The sequence below is a fragment of the Carcharhinus amblyrhynchos genome, chromosome 22 (assembly GCF_965287045.1).
Source record: "Carcharhinus amblyrhynchos chromosome 22, sCarAmb.v2.hapA, whole genome shotgun sequence".
NCBI classification, from domain to species: Eukaryota; Metazoa; Chordata; class Chondrichthyes; order Carcharhiniformes; family Carcharhinidae; genus Carcharhinus; species Carcharhinus amblyrhynchos.
The window spans coordinates 16683090-16708728 of record NC_137345.1 but is presented as its reverse complement, the minus strand read 5'-3'; the positions used below and the strand labels follow the sequence as shown (position 1 = coordinate 16708728).

Sequence of the window (25639 nt, the reverse complement as noted above, 5' to 3'; positions counted from 1 at the left end):
GCACAATTATAAAACAAAACAATGCAGCAAAATTAAGCCTCATCTTCCTTTCTGATATCAAAATATGCCAAAAGTTGCAACTCATACAACATTTAAAAAAATCCATGGTATAAAATTCGCCACAAAAATCACAATTTACAGTCATACAAGAGAAAGTTATTAGCTTTTCACAGAACTCTGTACATGAACCAGATGCAAGGGACTTATGATTATTGAACAGGGACCGATGGTTGTGATTTCAGGGAACTGGGACTGTGTGTGTGTGTGTGTGTGTGTGTGTGTGTGTGTGTGTGTGTGTGTGTGTGTGTGTGTGTGTGTGTGTGTGATGTGGTTGATCCGCAGACAATGTCCAAACCGGTTCCACATCTGAAATGCAAACTCCTGTCCAACCTCTACAGATGGTGGGATGTTGCCCCCAACTCTCAGAAAACAAAATAACCAATCCAGACATACCAACTCCTCTTCTTGAATAATACCCAACAACACCACATAGACTCGAAACAAAGCCTCAAACCCACAGAAAAGCTTCCCACCCTATATAAAAAGAAAGCCCAAACCTACCCATCAATACCCCTGTCAAGGAACGTCCCTGGTACTCTCCCCGCACCCGCCCCCCACCCCCAAACCAGCCTTCCCCCCAGCAACTCACTACTACCTCCCGGTAAAAGTTCCCCCCAGTACAGCGACTTACTCAGCAACATGCACACAGAACCTCCCCAGCTCCAAAAAAAACCCCTTTCCACGAAACCACCACCTTGGCATCCACCCCAGCCCGGGGAACACAACATAAGTCCCCAACCAACCAAGTCCTCCCCCTAACGCGCACCACCTCAACAAACACCCCTCCCCAATCATCTAAAAATACAACAAATATCACATACCCACTACCCTCCACCCCACACCCCCCTCACTTTTTTCCAATCCCCCTGGCCCACCATCTCTCCCATATGTACACCAACAACCCCCACCCACCCCCACCACATCACCTCAGTCCATCACCCTCTACCCACTAACAACTAAACCAAGTCAGAATCCACTGGATCAAATGTTCGGAGACTTTGGTAACTTTCATCCCCCTGAAGAAGGCACACAGAGGAAATGGGAATTGGGGCTGGGTGAAAACCCACAGGGAAGAGGCCAACCACACCACCCCCCCCCAATCTAATTACATATGGTCATACATTGGAGACAAGGGCCTTTGGCCCACCGAATCTGTTCCAATAACAACCACTAAAGATGGGTTAACCCCATTTTCCTACAGGAGTTCCGGAACAGGGAATATTAAGAGATATCACTGCAGCCTGGTCAGACCTTTCCGGGGGACCCTCTTTTGAGAGCACCAAGGGACAGTTATCTTATTTTTCTGCTCTTTCTGTGTGGGCTGAGGGGTCCTGAGACTTGGGGTGTGGTGCACTCGGTTACTTTTGCTGCTGTTCTTTAGCTTTTTGCCTCCAAGGAAACGATTTATGACTTTAGACAAAGGCTCACCAAAATAAAACCTGAAAAGTGCTATGACGTTAGGTCCCATTTACCACCACCATGCTCTGAATAAAAAAGGTTTTTTTTCTCAAATCTGTTCTGAATTGACTGATCTTTATCCTAAAATTATGCCCTCCTGGGTTGGACCCCCCCCCAACTAAGGGAAACAACTGCTCCCTATGCACTCTCTCAGGGCTCCCCACAGTCTTACGCACCTGAGGGAAACCCAAAGAAAAGTATTCACTCAAGACCCTTTCAATACCCAGCACTCTCTCACACACGGATAACTTCCCTGGTCCCTAAAGGGCCTGAACATCCCTTTTGTTAATCATTAATCTAGGCATTTACAGAATATTTCGGGATTCTACCCAATACAGTATACAAGCCCCCTCCCTTGGGCCCCCTTCCTTGGGCCCTCTCTTTATCTCCTCAAGTTTCTCCTCCCCCCACCATGTACCCCATGAATGAAAGAACCCTCTTCTTCCTTTTTTCCCCACCACACAAATACACCCTGTCGACCACTCTGCACAAAAAAAGGCTAACACGAATAAAAATAGACAAGCTCTCGGGGACACGAAGACAACAAGCCACAATATAAGGGCAAGGCACTACAAAGGACAACAATGAGCTGAATGAAAAGTGGCAGAGCAAGCAGAAAAGGGGACATGTCCTCCCTCTGTCCGACCCTAGAAACTGAACCAACTATTGCTCCTTGAAGCTAGTTCATTGGCTGAGTGTTTGGAAATACCCATCTGAGCAACTTCCCAGTTTGAAACCACAAACATCCGATCTGATTTCTGCAACATCTTCATTTATGTTGTAGTAGCACATTTGGCAGATCAATTCAAATACTAAATCCTGCCACATTACCCCCTTCACTCCAAAGTGCTTAGGACAGCATGCATAAGCCAAAAAACCTCTCTCCATTTGTTTCCCAGATTTGAGACAAATCCATCATCTGGCATGGCCAGCTGTCTTATTTCATTGGCCCTCTTTATTGCCAGGTAGTTGTTACCTTCATTATTGCTGATGCTGCTCACTGATACTCAGTTTGGGTTTTGCCAAGGTCACTCAGCTCCTAACCTCATCGAGGCCTTGATCCAAGCATGGACAAAGAGCTGAACTGCAGAGGTGAGGTGAGAGTGTCTGCCTTCTACATGAAGGCCGCATTTGACCAATTGTGGCATAAAGGAGCCCTAATGAAACTGGAGTTGGTGGGAATTGGAGGAAACTCCTCTCTGGTTAGAGTCATGTCTCGCACAAAGTATGATGGTTGTGATAGTTGGTGGTCAATCATCTCAGCTGCAGGAGTTCCTCAGGGTAATACCCATCTTCAGCTGTTTCATCATGACCTTTCCTTCAAAGTGGGGATGTTTACAAATGATAGCAAAATGTTTAGCACCATTTTCAACTCCTCAGACACTGAAGCAGTCCATGTCCATATGCAGCAAGACCAGGACAATATTCAGGCTTGGGCTGATAGTGGCAAGTAATATTCATGCCTGGCAATGGCCATCTCCAACAAGAGAGAATCTAACCATCTCTCCTGACTTCCAATTGCATTATCATCACTGAATCCCCCAAATCATGGAGGTTACAATTTACAGAAACCTGAACTGGACCAGTCATGTAAATGCTACAAGAGCAGGTCTGAGGAGTTCTGTGGAGAGTAACTCAATTCCAGATTCTGGAAAATCTATCCACTTGTCCATTTGACTGGCACTCCATCCACCGCCTTAAACATTCACTCCCTCCACAGCAGTGCGTACCATCTACAAAATGCACTCCAGGAACTCACCAAGGCTCCTTTGGCAGCACTTTCCAAGTCAGTGACCTCTACCACGTGGAAGGACAAGGGACAGCAGATATATGGAAACACCACTACCTGCAAGCTCCCCTCCATGTCACACACTATCCTGACTTACAATTATATTGTCGATCCTTCACTGTCACTGGGTCAAAATCTTTCCTAGCAGCAGTGTGGGTGTTCCTACAATACATGGACTACTGTGTTTCATGAAGGCTGCTCACCATCACCTTCTCAATAGGGATGGGCATTAAATACTGGCTTAGTCAGCAACATCTACATCCCACGAATAAATAAAAAAATCTATTCTATCTAAAATTGACTTCAAAATCTGTTTCCAATCTGAGTTAACTTAATTATCGATCAGGTACACTTCAGTTGTTAAACTATATGATGCCAAGTATTGAAAAACAGAAAATATCTCAACAGTTTCTCTACAGGAGTTAGGACATCTTATTGAAGTTGTACAAGATGTTGGTAAGGCCACATTTGGAATACTATGTGTGGTTCTGGTCACCCTATTATAGAAAGGATATTATTAAACTAGAAAGAGTGCAGAGAAGATATACTTGGATGCCACCGGGACTTGGTAGTTTGAGTTATAAGAAGAGGCTGGATAGACTGGGACTTTTTTGTCTGGAGCGTAGAAGGCTGAGGGGTAATTTACAGAGGGCCATAAAATAATGAGAGGTGTAAATCAGCTAGATAGTCCATTTCTTTTCCCAAAGGTAGGCAAGTCTAAAACTAGAGGGCATAGGTTTAAGGTGAGAAGGGAGAGGTACAAAAGGGTAAAAGGTCAGAGGGGCACTTTTTTCACACAGAGGGTGGTGAGTATCTGGAACAAGCTGCCAGAGATAGTAGTAGAGGCGGGTACAATTTTGTCTTTTAAAAAGCATTTAGACAGTTACATGGGTAAGATGGGTATTGGGGGATAGGGGCCAAATGCAGGCAATTGGGACTAGCTTAAGGGTTTAAAAAAAAGGTGGCATAGACAAGTTGGGCTGAAGGGCCTGTTTCCATGCTATAACCCTCTATGACTCTAGGTTTGTCGATGTCAGTACACCACGAATGATTTTATCTTTGTAAGTTAAATGTGATGTAAACTCATTCATATATACTTTTTTTTATTCATCCCCAGGTGCCCTTGAGATAATATAGTGGCTTGCTATACATTTCAAAGGGACATTAAGAATTAACCGCATTGCTATAGATCTGGAGTAATGCATAGGAAAGACCAATGTCCCCTATAAGCCACACAAAAAAATCTAAAGGTACCACAGATAAACAGGCCAGTCACAACTAAATGAATGTAGCAGGTATATTGGGCCTGACTGGGTAAGGGAAGTAGATTTCCTTCCCTAAAGGATATTAGTGAATCAGATAGGTTTTCAATGAGAGTCTGGTAGTTTCATAGCCATCATTATTGATACTAGCTTTTATATTAAATTCTAGACTTATTTTATTAACTGAATTTACCAGCTCCCGTGGTGGGACATGAACTCATGACTCTGGATTATTAGTCCAGTAATTTAATCACTATGCTATTGTAGTCATCATGTCACATCGGTGGCACAGTGGTTAGCACTGCTGCTTCACATGTCCTGAGACCCAGGTTCAATTCCGGACTTGGGTGATTGGGTGAAGTTTGCACGTTCTCCCATTTCTGCTCCGGTTTCCTCCTATTGTGCAAAATGTGTAGGCTAGGTGAATTGGCCAAGCTAAATTGTCCCTTTGTGTCCAAAGATATCTAGGTTAGGTGGATTAACCATGGTAAATTATGCAGTTACAGGGATAAGGTGGGGGAAGCGGGCCTGGTTTCGATACTCTGCCAGAGAGTTGGCAGACTCAGTGGGCTGAATTAGCCTCTTCTGCACTGTAAGGATTCTACGATATAGTTTATATGGATATTGTAACAGAAATTATACTTTTGCAATAATATTTTAGAAGTACAGATGATTGATAGGTATATAAATACATTACCATGTCTGGGAGTTGGACACTGGTTTTGTTGCTGTCTCTTGGTCATTTTTGAGTACTGTTGTTTCATTATTGGTGTATGTGTTGTCATTTGGTCGGTGTTGTTTAATGTCATTTGATGCAACACATTCTCACCAGATGTGGCTTGGACAATCTTTGTCACTTTACAGTTGCCTTCTCCCTTTTCGTGTTGAGCTGGCGAAAGACAAAACACACACAAATAATTGCTCTATGTTTTCTCATTGACCGGACAGTGTCTTGCTGAATCTTCAGGATTATACGCTGAATTGGGCCTATCATTATCTGTAGGTCAGAAGTTTGTATGTAATGCACGTCTGTCACACCTCAAATGTACCACATTCGGGGGTGTCAAACTTTGTCACACTTGTAAATTTTGGTTTCATTTGGTTAGCACAAAGAGAATCAATCACAGTCTTAAAAAAGAAAGAATCCATTTATTTGCTGATAATGATGTTCACAAGCAGACGTTACAAGTGGATGACGAGGATAGATTTGGACTGTTCTCCTGAGAGGGAAGAAGGCTGGGTGAAACCATGATCAGGTAGGGGACGGGGCTAGCCCATTGCACTGGGGGGGGCGGGATGCTGACACCTGTGATTGTGGTTTTTCTAAGTTAGGATAGAGTAAAGGATTAGGGTAGCCAACGAGGTTAAACCGAGGCTTTACCTGATGCAATTTTTCAAAGCATTTAGGCCTTTTGGTTAAAATGAAGCATTACATCAAGCCCGGGAGGGGTTGCAATGCCTCATCCAGTCAGCTTAGATCTTTTTTGATCCAACCCAAGATGGGATGCAACATCTTGTCAGCTTAGATCTGGCTTGTCCCTCGTGGGAACCATGATCAGACTGAGTTTGAATTGGCTTTTTTGATTAGAAATAAAGTACCAAAAGGTACCAATGAAAAAAAAAGGCTTAGACAAGATTAGATAGAGATGTTCAAAATCATGAGAGTGCTGGATAGAGAGAAACTGTTCTTGTTCATAAAAGGACCAAGAATGAGGGCACAGATCTAAAGTGATCTGCAAAAAAAACAAACGTGACGCGAGAAAAACTTTTTCACACAACGACTGGTTCGGGTCTGGAACGTGCTGCCTGGAAGTGTGCTGGAGGCAGGTACAATTGAAGCCTTCAACAGGGTATTGGGTGATTACCCAAATAGAAACAATGCGCAGGGGTACGGGAAAAAGGGAGAAGAGTGGTACTAAGTCATAATGCTCATTCGGACAGCCGTTGTAAACACAATGGGCCGAATGGCCTTCTTCCACACAATTCTGTGATACTATGTTAATATTTAGCAACATTGCTCAACAAAAGCAACTAGCCTCAAATTAACTTCAAACTGTAATTATTTAAACCAAGTCCCATCGAAAGTAGCTGAGAAGTGTTAAAAGGACAAGCCCCGATACACAGACCTGCTCGGACTTTGTACTACCCTTGAGCAACAACACCATGGACGGGATTTTAAGGCCTCACTTGTACCAAAACCATAAAATCCCACCCCAGGTCAATGGACCTTCCCATTGTCCACCCCACGCCAGCTCCAATTCCTGTGGCAGGTGGGGCAGTAAAATTCCAGCAACTGGATCACCTCATACTTGGAAATAATCCAATAGAAAAAGGAAAGGGAAGCAGAAACAGACTTGGTTAACTTGACATTGCCAAGGGCACTATTAAACATAGTAGCAAGACAATCCTAAAGATGGTCTTTCAAAAACGTGGAATCATATTAAAAGTAACACATCTAAGGGGGAAGATCACCATTTTATAATATTTAATTGCAAAATCACTTGAAGAGATACACAAGTAATGGCTAGCAACACAATGGCAAATATCGAAAACAGTAGCTGGGGTTTTGTGTCTGTGTTCGTCGCGAATGCAAATAGTGATGCGGTGCAAAATCCATGGAGAGGCCCAAAACGAGAACCTCGCCTGTGAGATCTCGTGACGTGATAGTACCCCCCCACCCTCAACTCCAGCCATGTAACTCGCTCCCCAAGTCATTCCCTGTAGCATCAATATTACCGATCTTCCACTATAACTCTCGATCTTTCCCATTGTTTATTTGGTCTTTGGTTCTGACGTTCCGCCCCTTCACTCCCACTCTCTTGTCCTCCTCGGACCTTTACCACTATGGCCACAGCAGTAACTGAGCTGAACACTATTACCTGTTTTCCGACAGTTTGGTGCATTACGTGCCCGGGGGTAGCCTACTGCAGAACAGGTTCCACCAGCCTCGTTTGATACCTTCTTCGAGCACTGAGTTTCCTTCAAGTGGCAGCTGTCAGGAAACAAACAAAGGATCATATCAAATTGTTACATTGGAAGAGTTTGACATGAAACATTTTCTACATTTTAATCATGTAAGGAAAAATACCTTGAGGCAGCAACCTTCTGGAGGGGCGTAGGACTGTACTTCTTTCTCAGTTCAACCACTTGTGGAAAGGGGAAAGTTGCCATTGAATACACAGCCTGCAAGATATGTAGCAATGTTTTTAGATGTACAAACCAAGATATAATTACAGTTCATAGAATCCTACATCGCAGAAGGAGGCCATTTGGCCCATCAAGTCTGCACCGACCACAATCCCACCCAGGCCCCATTCCCGTAACCCCACTATTCTACTTGCTAATCTCCCTGACACTAAGGTCAATTTAGCATGGCCAATCAACCTAACCCACACATCTTTGGACTGTGGGAGGAAACCGGAGCATCCGGAGGAAACCCACACAGACACGGGGAGAACGAGCAGATGCGGCAGACAGTGACCCGAGGCTGGAATCGAACCCAGGTCCCTGGCACCGTGAGGCAGCAGTGCTAACCACTGTGCCATCATGCTGCCCAACTGATAAATTATAAACTGGAGGGAGGCTATATTATTTTACTGGTGTTGTTCCTGTACCTTGGTGACTTGTAAATGATCAGGAGCAACAGCAGCATCCTGAAGGATTGGGTTCCATTTGCAAACACACCATAATCTCAGGCCAAAAAAATCAAACAATGTCTTTGGGATTGGAATCATTAATCACAATGCAGTGTTCTCCTTGTCATGTGGCCGCACTCAGATTTAAAGTAAATGTAATAATGCAATAACGAAGGAAACCGAGTGAGACTCCTTCGTCAGAACCGGCCACTGTAAATTTTGCTTAAGGTGTCCCCCATGTTACAAATCATTCCCTCGGTAAGCAAATCAACTCGGAGGCCTCAGTCAATAGGGTTGCTAGGAATCTGAAAATGCACATAAGTGCTGGGCAGCACACAATCAAACAGGGGACTCCAAACATGTCTGGACAACGACTGTACAAACAAATCCATCAGGCTGCATAGTGGCACAGTGGTTAGTACAGTTACCTCACAGCGCCAGGGACCTGGATTCGATTCCACCCTTGGACGGCTGTCTGTGTGGAGTTTGCACATTCTCCCCATGCCTGTGTGGGTTTCCTCCGGATGCTCCAGTTTCCTCTCACTGTCCAAAGATGTGTGGGCTAGTTGACTGACTGTGCTAAATTGTTCCCTAGTGTTGGGGGGGGACAAGCAGGGTAAATTTGTGGGGTTACCGGGATAGAGCCTGGGTGGGGTTTGTTGTTGGTGCAGGCTTGATGGGCCTTTTTTTTTAAACCCCTAAGCTAATCCCAATTGCCCACATTTGGCTCATATCCCATGTAACTATCTAAATGCTTTTTAAAAGATAAAATTGTACCTGCCTCTACTACTACCTCTGACCGCTTGTTCCAGACACTCGCCACCCTCTGTGTGAAAAAGTTACCCCTCTGGACACTTTTGTATCTCTCCCCTCTCACCTTAAACCTATATCCTCTAGTTTACGACTCCCCTACCTTTGAGAGTTTTAGACTCCCCTACCTTACAGGTCTACAGCACCAAAAAGGCCCTTCAGCCCATCATGTCTGCACTGGTCAAAGAGAAACCTCCCAACCATTTTAACCCCATTTTCCAGCACTTGGCCCATAGCCTTGGTATCACAAGTGCACAACCAAACACTTGTTAAATGTTATGAAGGTATCTGCCTTCACCACCCTTTCAGCCAGTAAGTTCCAGACTCCCACCACACTTTGGATGAAAAGGGGTATGGGAGGAAGGGGGGAATCAGGTTATTGAATTTGATGCTCAGCCATGATCAAAATGGGCCGAGTGGCCTACTCCTGCTTCTATCTTCTATATTTCTATGTGGGGGGAAGCAGAATGCAATCAATTTTCATTTTCAGATGCAACAAAAGGAACAAACACACAACACAATGGCTCTGGATTTCTGTGAAATAATCAAACTCAATGCTGTAGTGCAAAATGGTACATGAGGTATGATGTTTTGCGGAGAATCTTGTTGGCTCCAGTTGTTGGGGCATAAATCCATTGGCTGATCACCACTTTGGATATGTTTGGGTCCTGCCAGCCCAGTGAAGCATGGTAAGGTGCCAACAAGTCTGTACTTGACATGGACTGGAGCACGTTTTGCATTCAGAGCGTAATTGAATCGCTAGGAGTCACACATAGTCAGAACATTAGGTAGGACATTCAGTGATTATTGATAATTAGGTGTAACGCAAATGTAATGTAAATGTAAATCCTTCCTTTCCAGACGGGAAGTACATCTTCATTCAAATGACCAAAAATAAATAATCTTCGAAAGGTGGTTTTGGGATAGGGTAAAAAGAGGTTGGATCGGAAAATACAATCAGATACACGTTAACACGCAAGGGCTGGAATTTTACATGGTGGCAGTATCCCCTCCCATTGGCTGGAAAATCTGGGAAACCCAGCCTCCACCGAGTGCTGGAAACCACAACCTGGTTTTACGGTCTTCAGGCAGTTAATTGTTGGTGGTCATAAGTCCCACCTCTCGGAGGCAAGATGTCTTGCCCCCTAGAGCAACTGGCAAATCAGAGGGCTGGCAGCTCTTCAGGCCCAAGGGCACCGTTAGGAGCAGTGGCCACTGCTGGAACTGCAGCAGTCTTGAACCAGCCACCATCAAGGAGGCCTGTGCCAATAGGTGGGGATAGGGTTTGCTGGGAGAGAGAGTCATGGAGGCCTGGGCAAGGAGGGTGGGGAGAAAGAAGTCAATCATGTAGGCGGGTTGATCTTCTAGTGAGGGCTGATACTGGAGGGTCCCTCAATCGACCACAGGGTGCCCAATCAGGAAGGAAACCTGCTCCAAGCTTACAGGGAAACTGCCAGGTTTTACTGAGAGTCCTCCCCAGGTGTACACCTTACCCGCCATGGGTAAAACGCTAAAAAACAAATTTTATAACAAAGTATTCCAAATTATGACCAGCTTTTGTTGTAGATTTCAGTTCCACAAAGAAATGTACTAGAATGTTTAAACTTGTTTCACAGTAGACTTGTACTATAGTGAGAGGACAGTTTTCATTTAACTCAAGTTCAGCAAAAATCAAAGAACATTATATAGTAGAACCACAATTCCAAATGTTTTAATAAAATCTTTTGAAGAAAATGGAAAAATACAAGTACAAACTTGTAAAAATGAATTAATTAAACTCAGTGAAGATGGTAATAACCCACTGAACACAACTGGTAAGAGGCAGGAGACTGAATAAAAGAATAATTCATCACAATGTGCCACATTGCTTCATAAGCAATGAAGCCCTTTTAAAGTCTAATCATTGTAATAATTAGCAGCAGCTAATTTCTGCACTGCAAGCTCTCACAAACAGTAATGAGTAAATAAGCAGATGATATAGGCCTTTCCTTGAATAGTGCCATGCAATAGTCTGCCAGATAGGAGCAGTCAGGACCTGTTTAACACCTAAAATCAACTGTACATTTGCCAACACTCTTGTCATTGGATTTCACCTCATTATCGCTCAAAAGGGCACCAAACTCCTACCAGCCTGTTGCCTCACTCCTCCCAATTTAAGCATGGTGGCCAAGAGACCACACACTGCACAGCCTTCTGGGAAAAGAAGCTGCTACCACCTGTCACTAATGGTGAAGGTGTGAGTTGAGAGCGGGCCTCTCCTCCACACCAGTGACAGGGGAACCGAGTTTACCTTGGTTTTCTTTTTCACTTTCTGCTTCTTCCTTTGCCTGGAGCGTTTTATGAAATGTGCTCCCAGTGCATGTTGGGGAATAATGCAGCAAAAAAAATGGAATTTTTAAACAGCTTTAATCTTGTAAAATGCTGATCTGATGGATTTCTTGAAGCCTCACTGGGGACATCACAATACTTGGCCAAGATTGCATGCTCAAGTTTCAGGAGTGACCTTGAACTCTCAGCCTTCCCACTCAGATGTGAGTATAGATCCTGAGCCGTTGGCCGAGACTTCCCCTCATGACACTGGGATTGCCACTGCGCACCAGAAATGTTGGGTTTAATGTTCTCACCTGCATCAGCTCACTACAGTCCATCAGCTTAGTCTCCATTAGCTCCTGGCTCAGCCACTGGGAAACCTCGTCAGGACTTTGACACTTCTTGATCCACCTGTGACAAGTCAAAGCATGGTTAACACAAACCAGCAAGAACCAGCTATTCAGACCTTACTAAGCACAGATCATACTGCGTTACATTAGCTCAAGGACCTCTTTGAAATCAGAGCGGGGTGATGAAGTTCATGGGCCGTCAGCCTGTGGCACTGAAGAATTACCAGATCTTCCTTCCGGGACTGAAAAAAGAACCATTAGAAATATCACAGCATTACAAGGAATATTCTTTCCACACTGTCTGTCTCCTCAACTCATGCATCAAAGAGTAAACTGTAGCCACCAAATTCGGAGTTTCTTTAATTCTGCGGCCAATGGGAGCCTGTCAGAGCCAAGAGTTGTAACTCTTCACAGTGTCTGTCTCTGGCCTCTTTAAAGTTTACATTGTTGATCTAGAAAACTGGATTTGCTGACCACATTCCATCATCACCTCTTGCGCAAATATTGGTAACTCTTGGTGAGTTTATTCAAACCTCCAGAAGGCATGCCATCCAACATGGACTAACTTCACAGAAGCAATTTAAACTAGACTTAAGCAACAGTGATCTTAACAGTATAATTTAAAGGTACTTCATAGAACCAAAAGCCATCACAGGGGCCCAAACAGGGCGGCACAGTGGCACAGTGATTAGCACTACTACATCAATGGTTCAGGGACCCGGGTTCGATTCCCGGCTTGGATCACTGCCTGTTCTCCCCGTATCTGTGTGGGTTTCCTCTGGGTGCTCTGGTTTCCTCCCGCAGTCTGAAAGACATGCTGATTAGGTGCACTGACTCGAACAGGTGCCAGATCGTGGCAACTCAGGGAATTTCACAGTAACTTCATTGCAGTGTTAATGTAAGCCTTACTTGTGACACTAATAAATAATCTTATAAACTTAAACAAATTTTATGCAAAATGAGAAGTATCGAATCTCCTGCCCATTATATGAACCATCTAATATTCATTTCTGTTTACTTCAGGCAGCAGATGGTGAACTGCACAACCCCCCCACCACTCCCACCACACCCCCAGCCCCACAACCCACCCAACACCGGAATCACACAGCCATATTTCAGCATCTTGCTGTACTGCAGAACAGCTCTGACAGTGTCTAAAAAAGGACTAGTCTGCACTGGCTATGTAAGTACTTCAAAACTGCAATGACAATAATCATTATCATTATATTCAAAGGCTGACTTCATCACACATTCTACTGGTGAAGTGCCTTCCCTACAGACTGCCCATTTCAGGAATTCTTGTGTGCTGTCCACAATTTTCTGACCATTATGGAAGTTAAACTTTCCTGTTGCTATATTGAGCACTTGTACACTGAGCACGTATCCCCTTTCAGAGTTCATGTTGGGCATGTAAGAGGAGATATTGTCGAAATGATGCTCAGTCGGAAAGCTCAGGGCAGCCCAGCTTTAGTTGTCTGGGAGACCCTGGACACATCCTGCAGTTAATGAGCTGCAGTTAGGGTTCCTGTCCCTTTAAAGGATCAAGAAGCTGGCAGAGAATGGGCACCCTCCCCTCCACCCTCCCCTCTTACAGGCCTCACTGCCTGGCGGTACCACCCATCCATCCTACACTTTTGTACAGAACAAAGTAGCTGATGGATCATCCTTTATTCTTTCATGGGATGTGGTCGTCACTGCTCATTCCTGTGGCTCGGTGGTCACATATATAGGGCAGAATAGGGCAGGTAAGGTTGGCAGATTTCCTAAAGGACATTAGTGAACCAGATGGGTTTTTATGACAATCATTTTGTGGTCAGTATTAAATGTTTAATTCCAGATTTTTATTGAATCCAATCTGCCACGGTGGGATTCAAACACAGAGCAATACCCTGGGTCGTCTGGATTAGTTGTCCAGTGATAATACCACCATGCCACCGCCTCCCCCAAATCTGATGTACCCTTTTCAATTTATCTACTATCCAAATCCTTGCAATAAATTTCACTGCAAAATCCTTTTAGCATAATTAGATCTCTTGTTTGCAAGATCTTATTTTTGTCATTATTGCAGATGGTACATAAGGATTTTCATCACCAATTAGATGCCCTGAAAATTAAGATAATTTGCCCAAGTGGTTATTGCAATTTTCCAACAATACAACCATGGCTGTGACACTGAAACCTATTTAGCAATGTCAGTGTAATTATCTATTAACAGCTCAGTGAATTATCACAGAAAGTAATGACATTTATAATCTAATTGTGATTGGCACTGACTACTTCACATTATGAGAGCAGAATTCAGTGGGAGGAATGTACAAACTATTTTGGAATTGGAAAGAAGCCTTAGTGCTTGGCATAATGTGTTATTTTGCTTACATTATGCATCTTGGAAGAAACATGAGTAATTTCAAGAGACAGAAATGTTCCTTCATGGGTCCATAGAGAGAAGCCAACATTCGTAAAGTTAGTTTATTTATTAGTCACAAATAAGGCTTACATTAACACTGCAGTGAAGTTACTGTGAAATTAATGACCCATGGTGCTGCCTGGCCAAGGTGAATCGATATTAAGTCTGCAGAAGATGGTACTACAGAATGCTGCGGTACAGAGGGATCCGGTGTCACAGAATAATAGAAACCCGACAGTACAGAAAGAAGCCATTCAGCCCATCGAGTCTGTACTGACCACATTCCCACCCAGGCCCTATTCCCAAAACCCCACATATTCACCCTACTAATCCCCCGATACCAGGGTCAACTTCACATGGTCAATCAACCTAACCCGCACATCTTTGGACTGTGGAAGGAAACCGGAGCACACCCACGCAGACATGGGGAGAACATGCAAACTCCACACAGACAGAGTCCCGAGGCCGGGAATGAACCCTGGCACTATGAGGCAGCAGTGCTAACCACAGTGCCACCATGCCACCCCGTGGTGCGAAGGGGATGATGCATAATGGGTCAAAATCCTGGAATTCCCTTCCTAACAGCACTGCGGGTGTATGTACCTACAGTACATGAACTTCAGCGTTTAAGAAGGCAGCTCAATACCACCTTCTCAAGGGTAATTAGGGATGGGCAATACATCCTATCTAAGCCAGTGATACCCACATCTCAAGAATGATAATTAAATAAATAAATGTAGGGACAACTCGCTCTAACTTTTCAGATAGTCCTTCAGGATAAAGAATGAGTTGCTTCAATTCCAGTTTGCTATGTTCGGAGATGGCTAATAAATCCAATGTACAATCTGCAGATGCTGCCATATGTGGGGCAGCCGGTAATCAAAGGGGTGGTGGGTGGGTTGTTTGGAGGTTTGCACGCTCCCTCCGACAAGACAACTTCACCTCTGCATGTTCCTGATAAAATCTCCGTCTTCCCAAGACAGCCATTTTGGTCAGTCACAAGCCAGGGCCTCCCAAGAGTTGGCAGGAAAGTTTGGCCTCTTCAGGGATGTTTGGGAGACATTCTTAAAGTGGTTCCACAATCCTTGTAGGAATCTCCTGCTGTGACTGAGTTCAGAAGATGCAACAGCTTCAGGAGTCTAGTGTTGGACATGTGAATGACATATCCCAGCCAGTGGAGCTGGTTTTGAGAGATTAGTGCCTCGATGTTGGTTTGGGAGAGGACACTGTGGCTTGGCCACCTTTCCTTGCTCTGCACTTGAAGAATCTTGCAATGGTACTGCTGGTGGCACTTCTCCAGTGTGTTAAGCTGCCTGATGCAGGGTGTCCAAGCCTCAAAAGCAAATAGAAGCATGGGGGTTAGTGCTACTTGGTAAGTCATGACTTTAGTCTTGGCTTTGTGACTTGAGTCCTCAAACACCCTTTAGCTCAGTCAGCCAAAGGCTGAGATCTCACATTGGAGACAATGATGAAATTTGTTGTCTATGCCTGCCTTCCTTGAGAGGAAACCCTCAAGAAATGAAAATGATCTATGCTTTCCAGGATCTTGACATTGATCTTAAAACAGCTCCACGTGGCATTGGTAGGACTGCACCTAGAGTGCCCCATTTAGATTTGGTCTCAGTGGAATATTGTTGCATTAGAGATAGTTCAGAGAAGGTTCACTAGGCCCATTCCAGTGTTGAAAGGATTGTCTAATGAGGAAACATAAAGCAGGCTGGGCCTATACTGATTGGGAGCAGTTTAAAATTCAGTAAAGGAGGACCAAGGAATTGATTAAGAAGGGAAAATAGAGTATGAAAGTAAGCTAGCAGGGAACATAAAAACTGACTGTAAAACGTTCTCTAGGTATCTAAAGAGAGAAAGATTGGCAAAAACAAATGTAGCCCCTTACAGTCAGAAACGGGAGAATTCATAACAGAGAATGAAGAAAGGGTTAAGGAATTAAATTCAATCTTTGCTTTAGTCTTCACCAAGGAAAACATGAAGAATGTACCGTAAGTGCTGAGAGAAACATGTTTTAATGAGGCGCTGAAAGAAATCAGCACTTATAGAGAAATGGTTTTGGGGAAATTAATGGGATTGAAGGTAGATAAATCTCCAGGTCCTGATAATCTTATACAAAGCACTTAATGAAATGGCCCTGGAAATAGTACATCCATTGGTGGTTATTTTCCAAAATTCTTTGGACTCTGGACTGGAGGGTATCTAACGTAAGCCCGCTATTCAAAAAGCGCAGTAGAGAGAAAACAGGGAACTATAGACCAATGAGTCTAATGTCTGTGCTGGGGAAGTTGCTAGAGCCCCTTATTTAGGATTTCATAGCTCAGCATTTGGAAGGCAGTGGTATAATCAGAAAGTCAGCATGGATTTACAAAAGGGAAATCATGCTTGACAAATCTACTGAATCTTTTGAGGATGTAACTAACAGAGTTGGCTGAGGAAAACCAGCGGAAGTGGTTTATTTAGACTTTCAGAAGGCTTTTGACAAGGCCTCATGTAACAGACTACTATGTAAAGTTAAAGCACATGGGATTGTGGATAGAGTCTTGAGATGGACAGAAAACTGGCAGGCAAATAGAAAGCAAGAATTGGCATAATTTTTTTTTCTGACTGATAATCAGTGGTTAGTGGGATTCTGTAGGGATCTGTGCTAGGACTCCATCTGTTCACATTATATATTAATGATTTGGAACAGGGAACCAAATATATTGTCTCCAAATTTGCAGATGATACAAAGTTGGGTATCAACTGGATATTTTATCAGCATCATGTTAAGTCAGCAATTTAATATTTACTGTTATCAAATCCTGCAACACTTGAGGTTAAAAAATAAATGAATGTTAAATCATCCTGCACACTGTCTCAGAAATCTGATTCATTAAAGTGAATCAAATTGTTGGAGATGACAGACCAATAAGGGTATGTTGATTGAAGATGTCTATCTTGTCTGTCAAGCATTTGGACTAAGCTAATGGGAGTGAATCTCCATCAGTTCACTCAACTGTCTGTCATGATGTTTGTCGAGCAACAGTAGGAACTTTGGGAGTATAACCCAATTGGGATTTCTGTGGCTCTTTAATCAAATTCAGGGCAGACGTTCCAGACATCTCCCTCCCACAAAATGAAGCTTCAGTATCAGCCTGATCTTGAGCAGAATTTTCCCAGTTCAATGGAAACCAAGTTGGTTAGGATTGTATTCAGTGGAGTTTAGAAGAGTGAGAGGGGAAACTTATAAAATTCAAAAAGAGTTAGGCAGGGTAGATTTAGAAAGAATGTTCCAATGGTGGGGGAATTTGTGGTCACGGTTTGAGGAAAAGAGATAAACTTTTTAGGAATGAGGTGAGGAGAAATTTCTTCACCCAGAGAGTGGTGACCACACTAAGTACTTGGCGCCAAAACATTGTTTGATTTCAAGGAGAAATTAGATATAATTCTTAGGGCTAAAGGAATCAAGGGATATGGGGGTGGGGAAGGGGAGAAGGATCAGGATATTGATTTTGATGATCAGCCATGATCAAAATGAACAGCGGAACAGGCTCGAAGGGCCAAATGGCCTAATCCTAGTTCTAGTTTCTATGAGACAGGTTGGGAAGTGGGAGGGCTGGCTGGATGGTAGGGAACATATCAGGACAGGGCTCCATGCATCCCACAGCCGCAGTATAATTCCAGAGGTGGGAATATTGATGGCACCGCCCCCTGCTGGGAAGCCAATGGAGCCACTTCACCCCGTGGGCTTTTGTCCCCATTGACCGGGGAACTCCAGGGGCACTGGGTGCCTCTTCACCTGAGGAACTGCCGACAAAACCACTCCCCTCCAGCTTCCAATCATTATGGCCTGAGACAGGCACATACTCCTCGAGGGTGCCTCGCCATTGAGTCACGTTCTTCATGAAGCCGCCACCTCAGCACTGGCAGCTGCTGCCAAGGTTACTACACTGCCAACCTCTGATTGGGCTGGCAACTTTTGGGGGGGTGGGACAGGTTGCCATCTTCAATTGGACAGTAGCTCCGCCTGTTAATAGGCTGCCATCGGTAAGATGCTGTCCCAGGCTCCTGCTTCCCGCTGGATTTGGATAGGCTCCAACTTATTGCCCTCATGGCAGAGTTCAGCTCCCAAAACAAAATGCAGTGCTCGGTTTCCCGATTCCATTGATTCCTGGATAAGCAGCTAGATTTAGCATGTCAAAAGAGACAAATTCCTGGGTGGAGTTGTGGTCAGTGCAGACTCAATGGGCCAAATGGCCTCCTTCTGCACTGTGGGGATTCCATGATCGCTCCAGAGTGTGGAACACGCTACCACAGGAAGTGCCCGAAGAGAATTGTATAGATGTCTTTAAGGGGAAATTATACAAGTGCATGAGGGAGAAGGGAATAGAGGATTGTGATGATTGATTTAGGAGAGGAAAGATGGGAGGAGGCTTTTGGAGGATGAGCATCGATGTGGACAGTTTGAACCTAATGGTCTGTTTCTGTGCTGTATATCCAATGTCATCCAATGAGATTGAATATTCCACCGCTTTAACCACTTCCTCTTTCAGCCTCATTGCTACCTTCTGTCAGCATGATCCGGCTTGCTACTTTCTCAATACCTTTAGTCAGCACTGTTCCCAGTCAGTGACAGGAATGAAAGGGTGGAGCAGATCCCCTTCTCTGATTGATTACTTCATCTCTCTTGACATGCTAAACCTACTGCTTATCCAGGAATCAATGGAAAGTGTTTACTGAGACGCAGTGTAAATGCTGGATAATAGAAGCTCTATCACAAGGACCAAAAGTGAAAGGGTTTCTGTAAACCATAATTTCTTTGCCCACTTCGATTGTTCAATGTTTTATGGAAATATCTGAAGAAGGGAGACAATTTGTTCAGCAAAGTGGCATTGTCGTTAAGATACTGCCAGCACATTGAAATGGGAATGGCCGAAACTTTTTACATTGGGAATTTTTATTCATCCATGGGATGTGGGCTTCGTCGGCTAGGACAACATTCAATGCCCAGCTTGTTGAGAAGGTGGTGGGGCGCTACCTTCTTTAACTGCTGTAGTCCATGTGATGTAGGTACACCCTATTCTCATAACCCCACATATTTATAAGGATATAAGAACTGAGCATCTGGCCCCTCGAGCCTGCTCCGCCATTCAATAAGATCATGGCTGATCTTTTCATGGACTCAGCTCCACTTATCCGCCTGCTCACCATAACCCTTAATTCCTTTACTGTTCAAAAATCTATCTATCCTTGTCTTAAAAACATTCAATGAGGTAACCTCAACTGCATCACTGGATAGGCAATTCCACAGATTCACAACCCCTTGTGTGAACAAGTCCCTCTTCAACTCAATCCTAAATCTGCTTTCCCTTAGTTTGAGGCCATGCTCCCTAGTTCTAGTTTCATCTGCCAGTGGAAACAATTTCCCTCCTTCTATCTTATCTATTCCTTTCATAATCTTATATGTTTCTATAAGATCTCCCCTCATTCTTCTGAATTCCAATGAGTATAGCCCCAGTCTACTCAGTCTCTCCTCATAAGCCAACCCTCTCAATTCCGGAATCAACCTAGTGAATCTTCTCTACACCCCCTCCAGTGCCAGTAAGTCCTCTCTCACCATACTTTGCCTAACAAAGTTTCTTCTGAATTTCCGACCGCGTTTCTCGGTGATTATCTTATATTGATGGCTCTAGACATGCTCCTCCTCACAAGAGGAACCATTGGCTGGTATTCTCCGGTCTTGTATGCCCTGCTACCGCAGCCAGCGGGAATGGAGAATTTGGCGCTCAGCCAAATCTCCATTCACAGCAGCGGGACTGGAGAATCCCAGCCACGGACAAGGTCAAAGAATCCCGGCCACAATCTCTGTAGCCCCTCTATCAAAGTCTTGCATATAATTTTAACGATCTCTATTCACTCAGCCCCACAGCCTTCTTTCTCAAGAGTGAAGTGACCCAGTTTGATACGTATCCACACATTTTTATATCATCCTCATAAATCTTCCTTTTTTTATAATCTGGTGACCAGGATAAACATGGAGTACTCTGAAGTGTAGTCTAACTAATTAAACCATCGCCTCTCAACTTTTCTTTTCACTGCAATTTTGGGTTTTGCATAAAGGAATTCAATGTACTCACTCTCCAAGTTGAGCCCATAATGCCAGAGCCACTCGAAGTAGCACCTCTGACCCTTCAAAAAAGACCGCATCCCAGATCCGGAGGATGGTCTCTTTGGGAAGACAGGAAGTGAAGAGAGTCAGGAACCACTGCATGGTGACGACACTGGTGAGCGGCAGCATGCACCTCCCTGTTTGGGAACAAAATTGATGGTTTTGAAATGTATTTTACCAGCACGGGTACATCTCTTTAAACAACGATAGCATCAAGTCACAGGGTGGTGTTTCTTCTCATCCTGTTTTATACTTGTTGCAAATTCAGAAACCACAGAACTTTTATTTTTCTTTACTCTTTTATAGGATGTGGGCATCGCTGAGAAGGCCAGCATTTATTGCCCAGCCCTAACTGAATAGCTTGCTAGGCAATATTACAGGGCAGTTAAAAGCCACACGTAGGCCAGGTCGGGTAAGGACAGCAGATTTCCTTCCCTACAAGAGATTTGTGAACAAGATGGGTTTTTCCAACAAATTATTCATAGTTTCATGGTCACTATTATTGAGATGATCTGTTAATTCCACATCTTATTAATTGAATTTAAGTTCCATCAACTGCCAAGGTGAGATTTGAACCCATGTACCCACAGCATCAGTTGGGATCTCTGGGTTATTAGTTGAATTCCATTACCACTATGCCATTGTGTCTCCTGAAGAAACAGACCAATCTTGCAGCAAACTAGTCATGTCCTGTAATTCCAGCATTTCAGTCTATCTTTTTGTGATGTGTTGGAATGATTCACCACATCAAAGAATCAGTACAAGTATACGCTGTTCCTATCCATTGCTACAGGTTAGGGCTTGGGTACACAACGTTAGCAGTGCCACACAATTCAGTCTCATTCCCTATTCTCCCTTTTTTCATTAAGTGGCAGTACAAGACTCGGTCAGAAATGGATCTGGTTTTGGACGTCCATCCAGCTACATTCACAGTGGAGAAGGATTGGATGGAATGAGGACATTTATGGCAGGTTTTTTTTATTTATTAGTATCACAAGTTAGCTTACATTAACACTTCAATGAAGTTATTGTGAAAATCCCCTTGTCGCCTCATTCCAGTGCTTGTTCAAGTACACTGAAGGAGAATTTAGCACAGCCAATGCAGCTAACCTGCACGTCTTTCGGACTGTGGGAGGAAACTGGAGTACCTGGAGGAAACCCATGCAGACATGGGGGGAATGTGCATGCTCCACACAGACAATCACCCAAGCCAGGAATTGAACCCGGGTCCATGGCGCCATGAGGCAGCAGTGCTAACCACTGTGCCATTGTGCCGGCCCTGTGTGGGGGATGGGTGCTTACAATGAAAAATGATAAGAAGAAATAAATGCAGCGGCTGGAATGTTAGCGCCATTCACGCCGGCCAGTTTCCCCATCCCACTGCAGTGAACAGAGGTTTGGCTGGGCACCAAATTCTCCAATCTCGCTGCAGTGAGAACATGGCATGAAAGGCTGGTAAGATCACACCCTCTATATATATAACTTTGAAATAACTTCTACAGGGAAAAAAAGATCAGCTTTAAAAGAAAAAAGATTTGCATTCAACCACCAGATGTCCCAAAGCACTCTGACGAAGGGTCATCCAGACTAGAAATATTGGCTCTATTCTCTCTCCACAGATGCTGCCAGATGTGTCAAGATTCTCTAGCATTTCCTGTTTTTGTTTCAAATTCCAGCATCCGCAATATTTTGCCTTTGTGCCAAAGCACTTTCCAGCCAATGCAGTATAGTCGTTGCAAAATAGAAATATTTGTATTCTCTCATGGGGGTGCAGGTGTCGCTGTTAAGGCCAACATTTATTGCCCATTGCTAATTGTCCTTGAATAGTTTGTGGTGATGTACCCATTTTATGCATGGCAGCCCACCTAATGCCTGTAAACCCACAGTGCTAGCTAGCTGTTTGACTGAACTGAGTAGCTTACTTGGACATTTTGGAGGACCAGTTAAAGAGTCAACCACATTGCTGCGGGTCTGAAGTCACATGGCGGCCAAACCCAGATGAGGATGGCAGATTTCTTTGCTAAAAGATGCAGCTATGATTTGGGTTTTTACAACAATTAATGGCACCAGCATGATACTTTTACTGAGACTTTTTTTATTAGTTAAACTTAAATTCTAGCAGCAGCTGTGGTGGGATTTGAATCCATGATCACCACGGGGATTGGTGGGGTAAATACGTGGGATAGGGCCTGGGTAAGATGCTCTGTCAGACAGTCGGTGCAGACTCAATGGGCCATAAGCCTCCTTCTGCAATGCAGGGCTTTTATGATTGTGATATATGATTCCACTGTTCTGCAAGGAATCAAAACACAAGTGGAACCTGAAAAGCACGCAACTCCTTCGCCAAGAAGTCATCTGCCTGAATCAGGATTCCCATAAAATACAGATAAAACAGTAAGTCTTTGAGCCAGAGCTCGTGCAATCAATCATTCAGTGAGGGCCATGGAGGAACTGTGCTGTCACAGAGACACTGAGCCGAGACTTGATGCTCATGCACATTCCCTGAGGACTGCTGAACAGCTGCAAGTTAACTACCAAAACTGTACTGCCAGACGCCCAGGATTGGCAGTGGGGGATATAAAGTGAAGGTTATAAAAGTATGGGGAAATATTTGGATTCAATGCTGCTAAACTTTACCCCCAGAAGGGTCACCGCCTTTGAAAAATGAGGCCAAGGGCAATTTTATGAGTACCATGCTTAGCAGAATTGAAGGCATGCAAATTAATATGCTGAAAGAAAAACTAAAAATGTTGTTGGACCTGAACTTGGAAATCTAAATGTGTTGACAGGATTTGGGCTCATCCTCATAACTCTCCAGTGGCCTTTATTGCAAGGCTTTTGGAATATCAAAAACAGGGAAGTCTCACTACAATTGCACACAGCATGAGTGAGACCACATCTGGAATACTGTATATGGTATTGGACTCCTTACTTAAGGAGGGACATAGTTGAACTGTAAGTAGTTCAGTGAGGGTTCACTAGGCCGATTCTTCGAATAATGAAGTTGTCTAATGAGGAAACATTGAGCAGGTTGGCTTAGTAATAGGGTCCAGTACATCCAAGGTTAGTACTGGATCTAAGAAGGCACATGATCCACAGCTAGGGTAAGTGTAGAGATGGATTGAGATGCGTAAAGGCCGACACTGCAGTCAGCTCCTGACCTCCATTCTCCACTGTATAGTCATCAGTTGTTAATTAAGACTTGCTGTTAATATACTCTTGACTGTGAAGCCTATTTCATGGTGTCTGAAGAAGGGTTCTTCAATTGGGACCGTATTCATTGGGGTTTAGAAGAATGAGAGGCAATCTTATTGAAACATATAAGATTTCGAAGAAGCTCGATAAGTGTGAAGAATCCTGAGAGATACGGGGGCATCTCAAACCCAGAAGGGTAACTCGGAACGCTGGTTCTTAAGGGTGTGTTTTTTCAATTTGGCATAATGTGAGGACAGATATGCAAAGCGGTGAGGGGAAAGTAACCACTCAAATGAAAAAATGTTTATTAACATGTAAATCATTCCTGAACTCTGAGAAACGTCCCTTGGACCCAAAACAATCACTGCGTAAAGCATAACTCAATGAGCTAAATCCAACAAATAATTACCACCCATAGCCCAGAATTCTGCTTTCTTGGGAGAGTTCTGCTTTCCAGCTGGGTGTGACTGTGATTGTAATTGCTTTCCAAATATTTCTCTTCTTTCTCCATTTCCCCTTCTCCTGTCAGTACAGATATACTTTATTTCCCTTTTAACCTCCTCCTATCTAAACAAATCACCTTAGAAGCCAGGCTTTTAGCAGATTTGTGTGAACCGCATTCTCATGTCTCCACTTTGAACTCATCTCTTCTGCAATTTTAACACTCAATTTATATACTTCCATTGTTACCCACTTCACTTAAGCAAAGATCTGTTTACCTTGCTTCTAACCTAATTTGTATATCAAAACCCCAGATGGCTGCATTCTTATCAATTTCTCTTTCATCCCATTCTTTAAAGTTTATTTTATCCAAGATCCTTTAATCTTTATTTTATCTCATTCTTAAACCTTTACCTTATTCTAGCTCTTGACATAGGGTAGATGCTGAGAGAAAGCTTCCCGTCGTGGGAGAATCTAGAACTAGGGGGTACAGTTTAAAAATAAGGGATCTACCATTTAAGATGGAAATGAGAAGAAATTTCTTCCCACAGAGGATCATTCTAGGTGCCAGAAGGGGACGAGACTGAAAATCCAGGCAATGTCATATTGCTCCTGTGCCAACAGGTCGGTGTTAAAAAACATACAAACTGGCATTGTTTCAACCTTGCAAACTGTACGTTGTACAATGAAGACTAAGACATAGTGAGAAAATTCAAGCTGAGGATAGTGAAGATGCATGTGAAGAAATATAAAGATGAACACAAACTAGAACCATGTTATATTGAACCAAATTCGGTTGATATATGGGTCCGTGCACATAAGGTCAGCATTCTTTCCTCACCAAAATTCTCCTCTTCTTGCTTGAAGGTGCCGACTGAACATGAGCTCCCTAGTATCTTGTCCAAGTTGATATTGCTGAAATGTGAGTCTACGGTGAAGTTGGGCAAACCATTCCATTGTTGGGGGCATAACACCTATCTAAAGCTTGTCTTCACCCAATATCCCCAGATTTCACTTTTCAGTACAAGGTTACAAGCTGGAGAGAGAACTGTCATTGGTTTGTAACCCCCCTTCCCCAACCCCTGCCCCGCCCTTACTGATCCGAAGCATTGAGACCACTGGTGGACTCAACCACTGCAACCCCGAAATTAAGGACAGGACTTCTGATTCCTGCCGTTAGGCTGAACTGATGATTAAAAGCTCCCACTATGTGAAAAACAGTGTGGGACTGTGTACAGTACCACTATGTGAATTACTAAATTTACTCGACATAGTCCCACTCTGTTTCAAACATAGTGAGAGCTTTTCACAATGTGATTTTTCCTCGGGGCAGCCAATTAATGGCCAGAGGGCAGGTTCGCCTCCAATTAAGGGCAATGGGCAAGCTCTTCAAATGGCAGCGCCAATCAGAGGCCTTCCAGCTTGAAAGGAGCAGGGGGCTGCCTTAGAGGCTGCCAGGGCCTTTAAGCCTTCCTGGAATGCTGATCCTTTGATCTGCTGTTAGGACGCTGCCTCCAGGCACCTAAATTTAAAACAGCACACAGTGAAATGTGAGGAATGAACACATTTTATTGAAAAACGGAACTGTAATGTCTCAGAACTGAGCACTGTAAAATACTGAAGTTAAGGAAATTGTAAGTATGACTGTTTTTGCTCTGTCTGTAATGATTGGAAATGTTGTTTCTCTAATGGTTTATTTCCAAGTATTTATGAATAAAGTATATTTTTGAAATTAAAAAAAAATTAGCCCCTGCGGCCTGGAGGA

The 25639-nt window shown here is 43.7% G+C and overlaps 1 protein-coding gene across 2 annotated transcripts in view; it reads right to left on the bottom strand.

Annotated features, from left to right (window-relative positions):
* Positions 1-25639, bottom strand: part of LOC145356958 (TBC1 domain family member 30-like) — a 90103-nt gene that overhangs the window by 8736 nt on the left and 55728 nt on the right. For both annotated transcript variants that reach the window (XM_080209974.1, XM_080209975.1), the window contains exons 7-11: positions 20207-20375; positions 11639-11735; positions 7658-7752; positions 7449-7561; positions 5267-5458 (exon numbers count right to left, since the gene is read on the bottom strand). In XM_080209974.1, coding sequence (XP_080066100.1) covers positions 5267-5458; positions 7449-7561; positions 7658-7752; positions 11639-11735; positions 20207-20375 — 666 coding nt within the window. The remainder of the gene's footprint in view (positions 1-5266; positions 5459-7448; positions 7562-7657; positions 7753-11638; positions 11736-20206; positions 20376-25639) is intronic.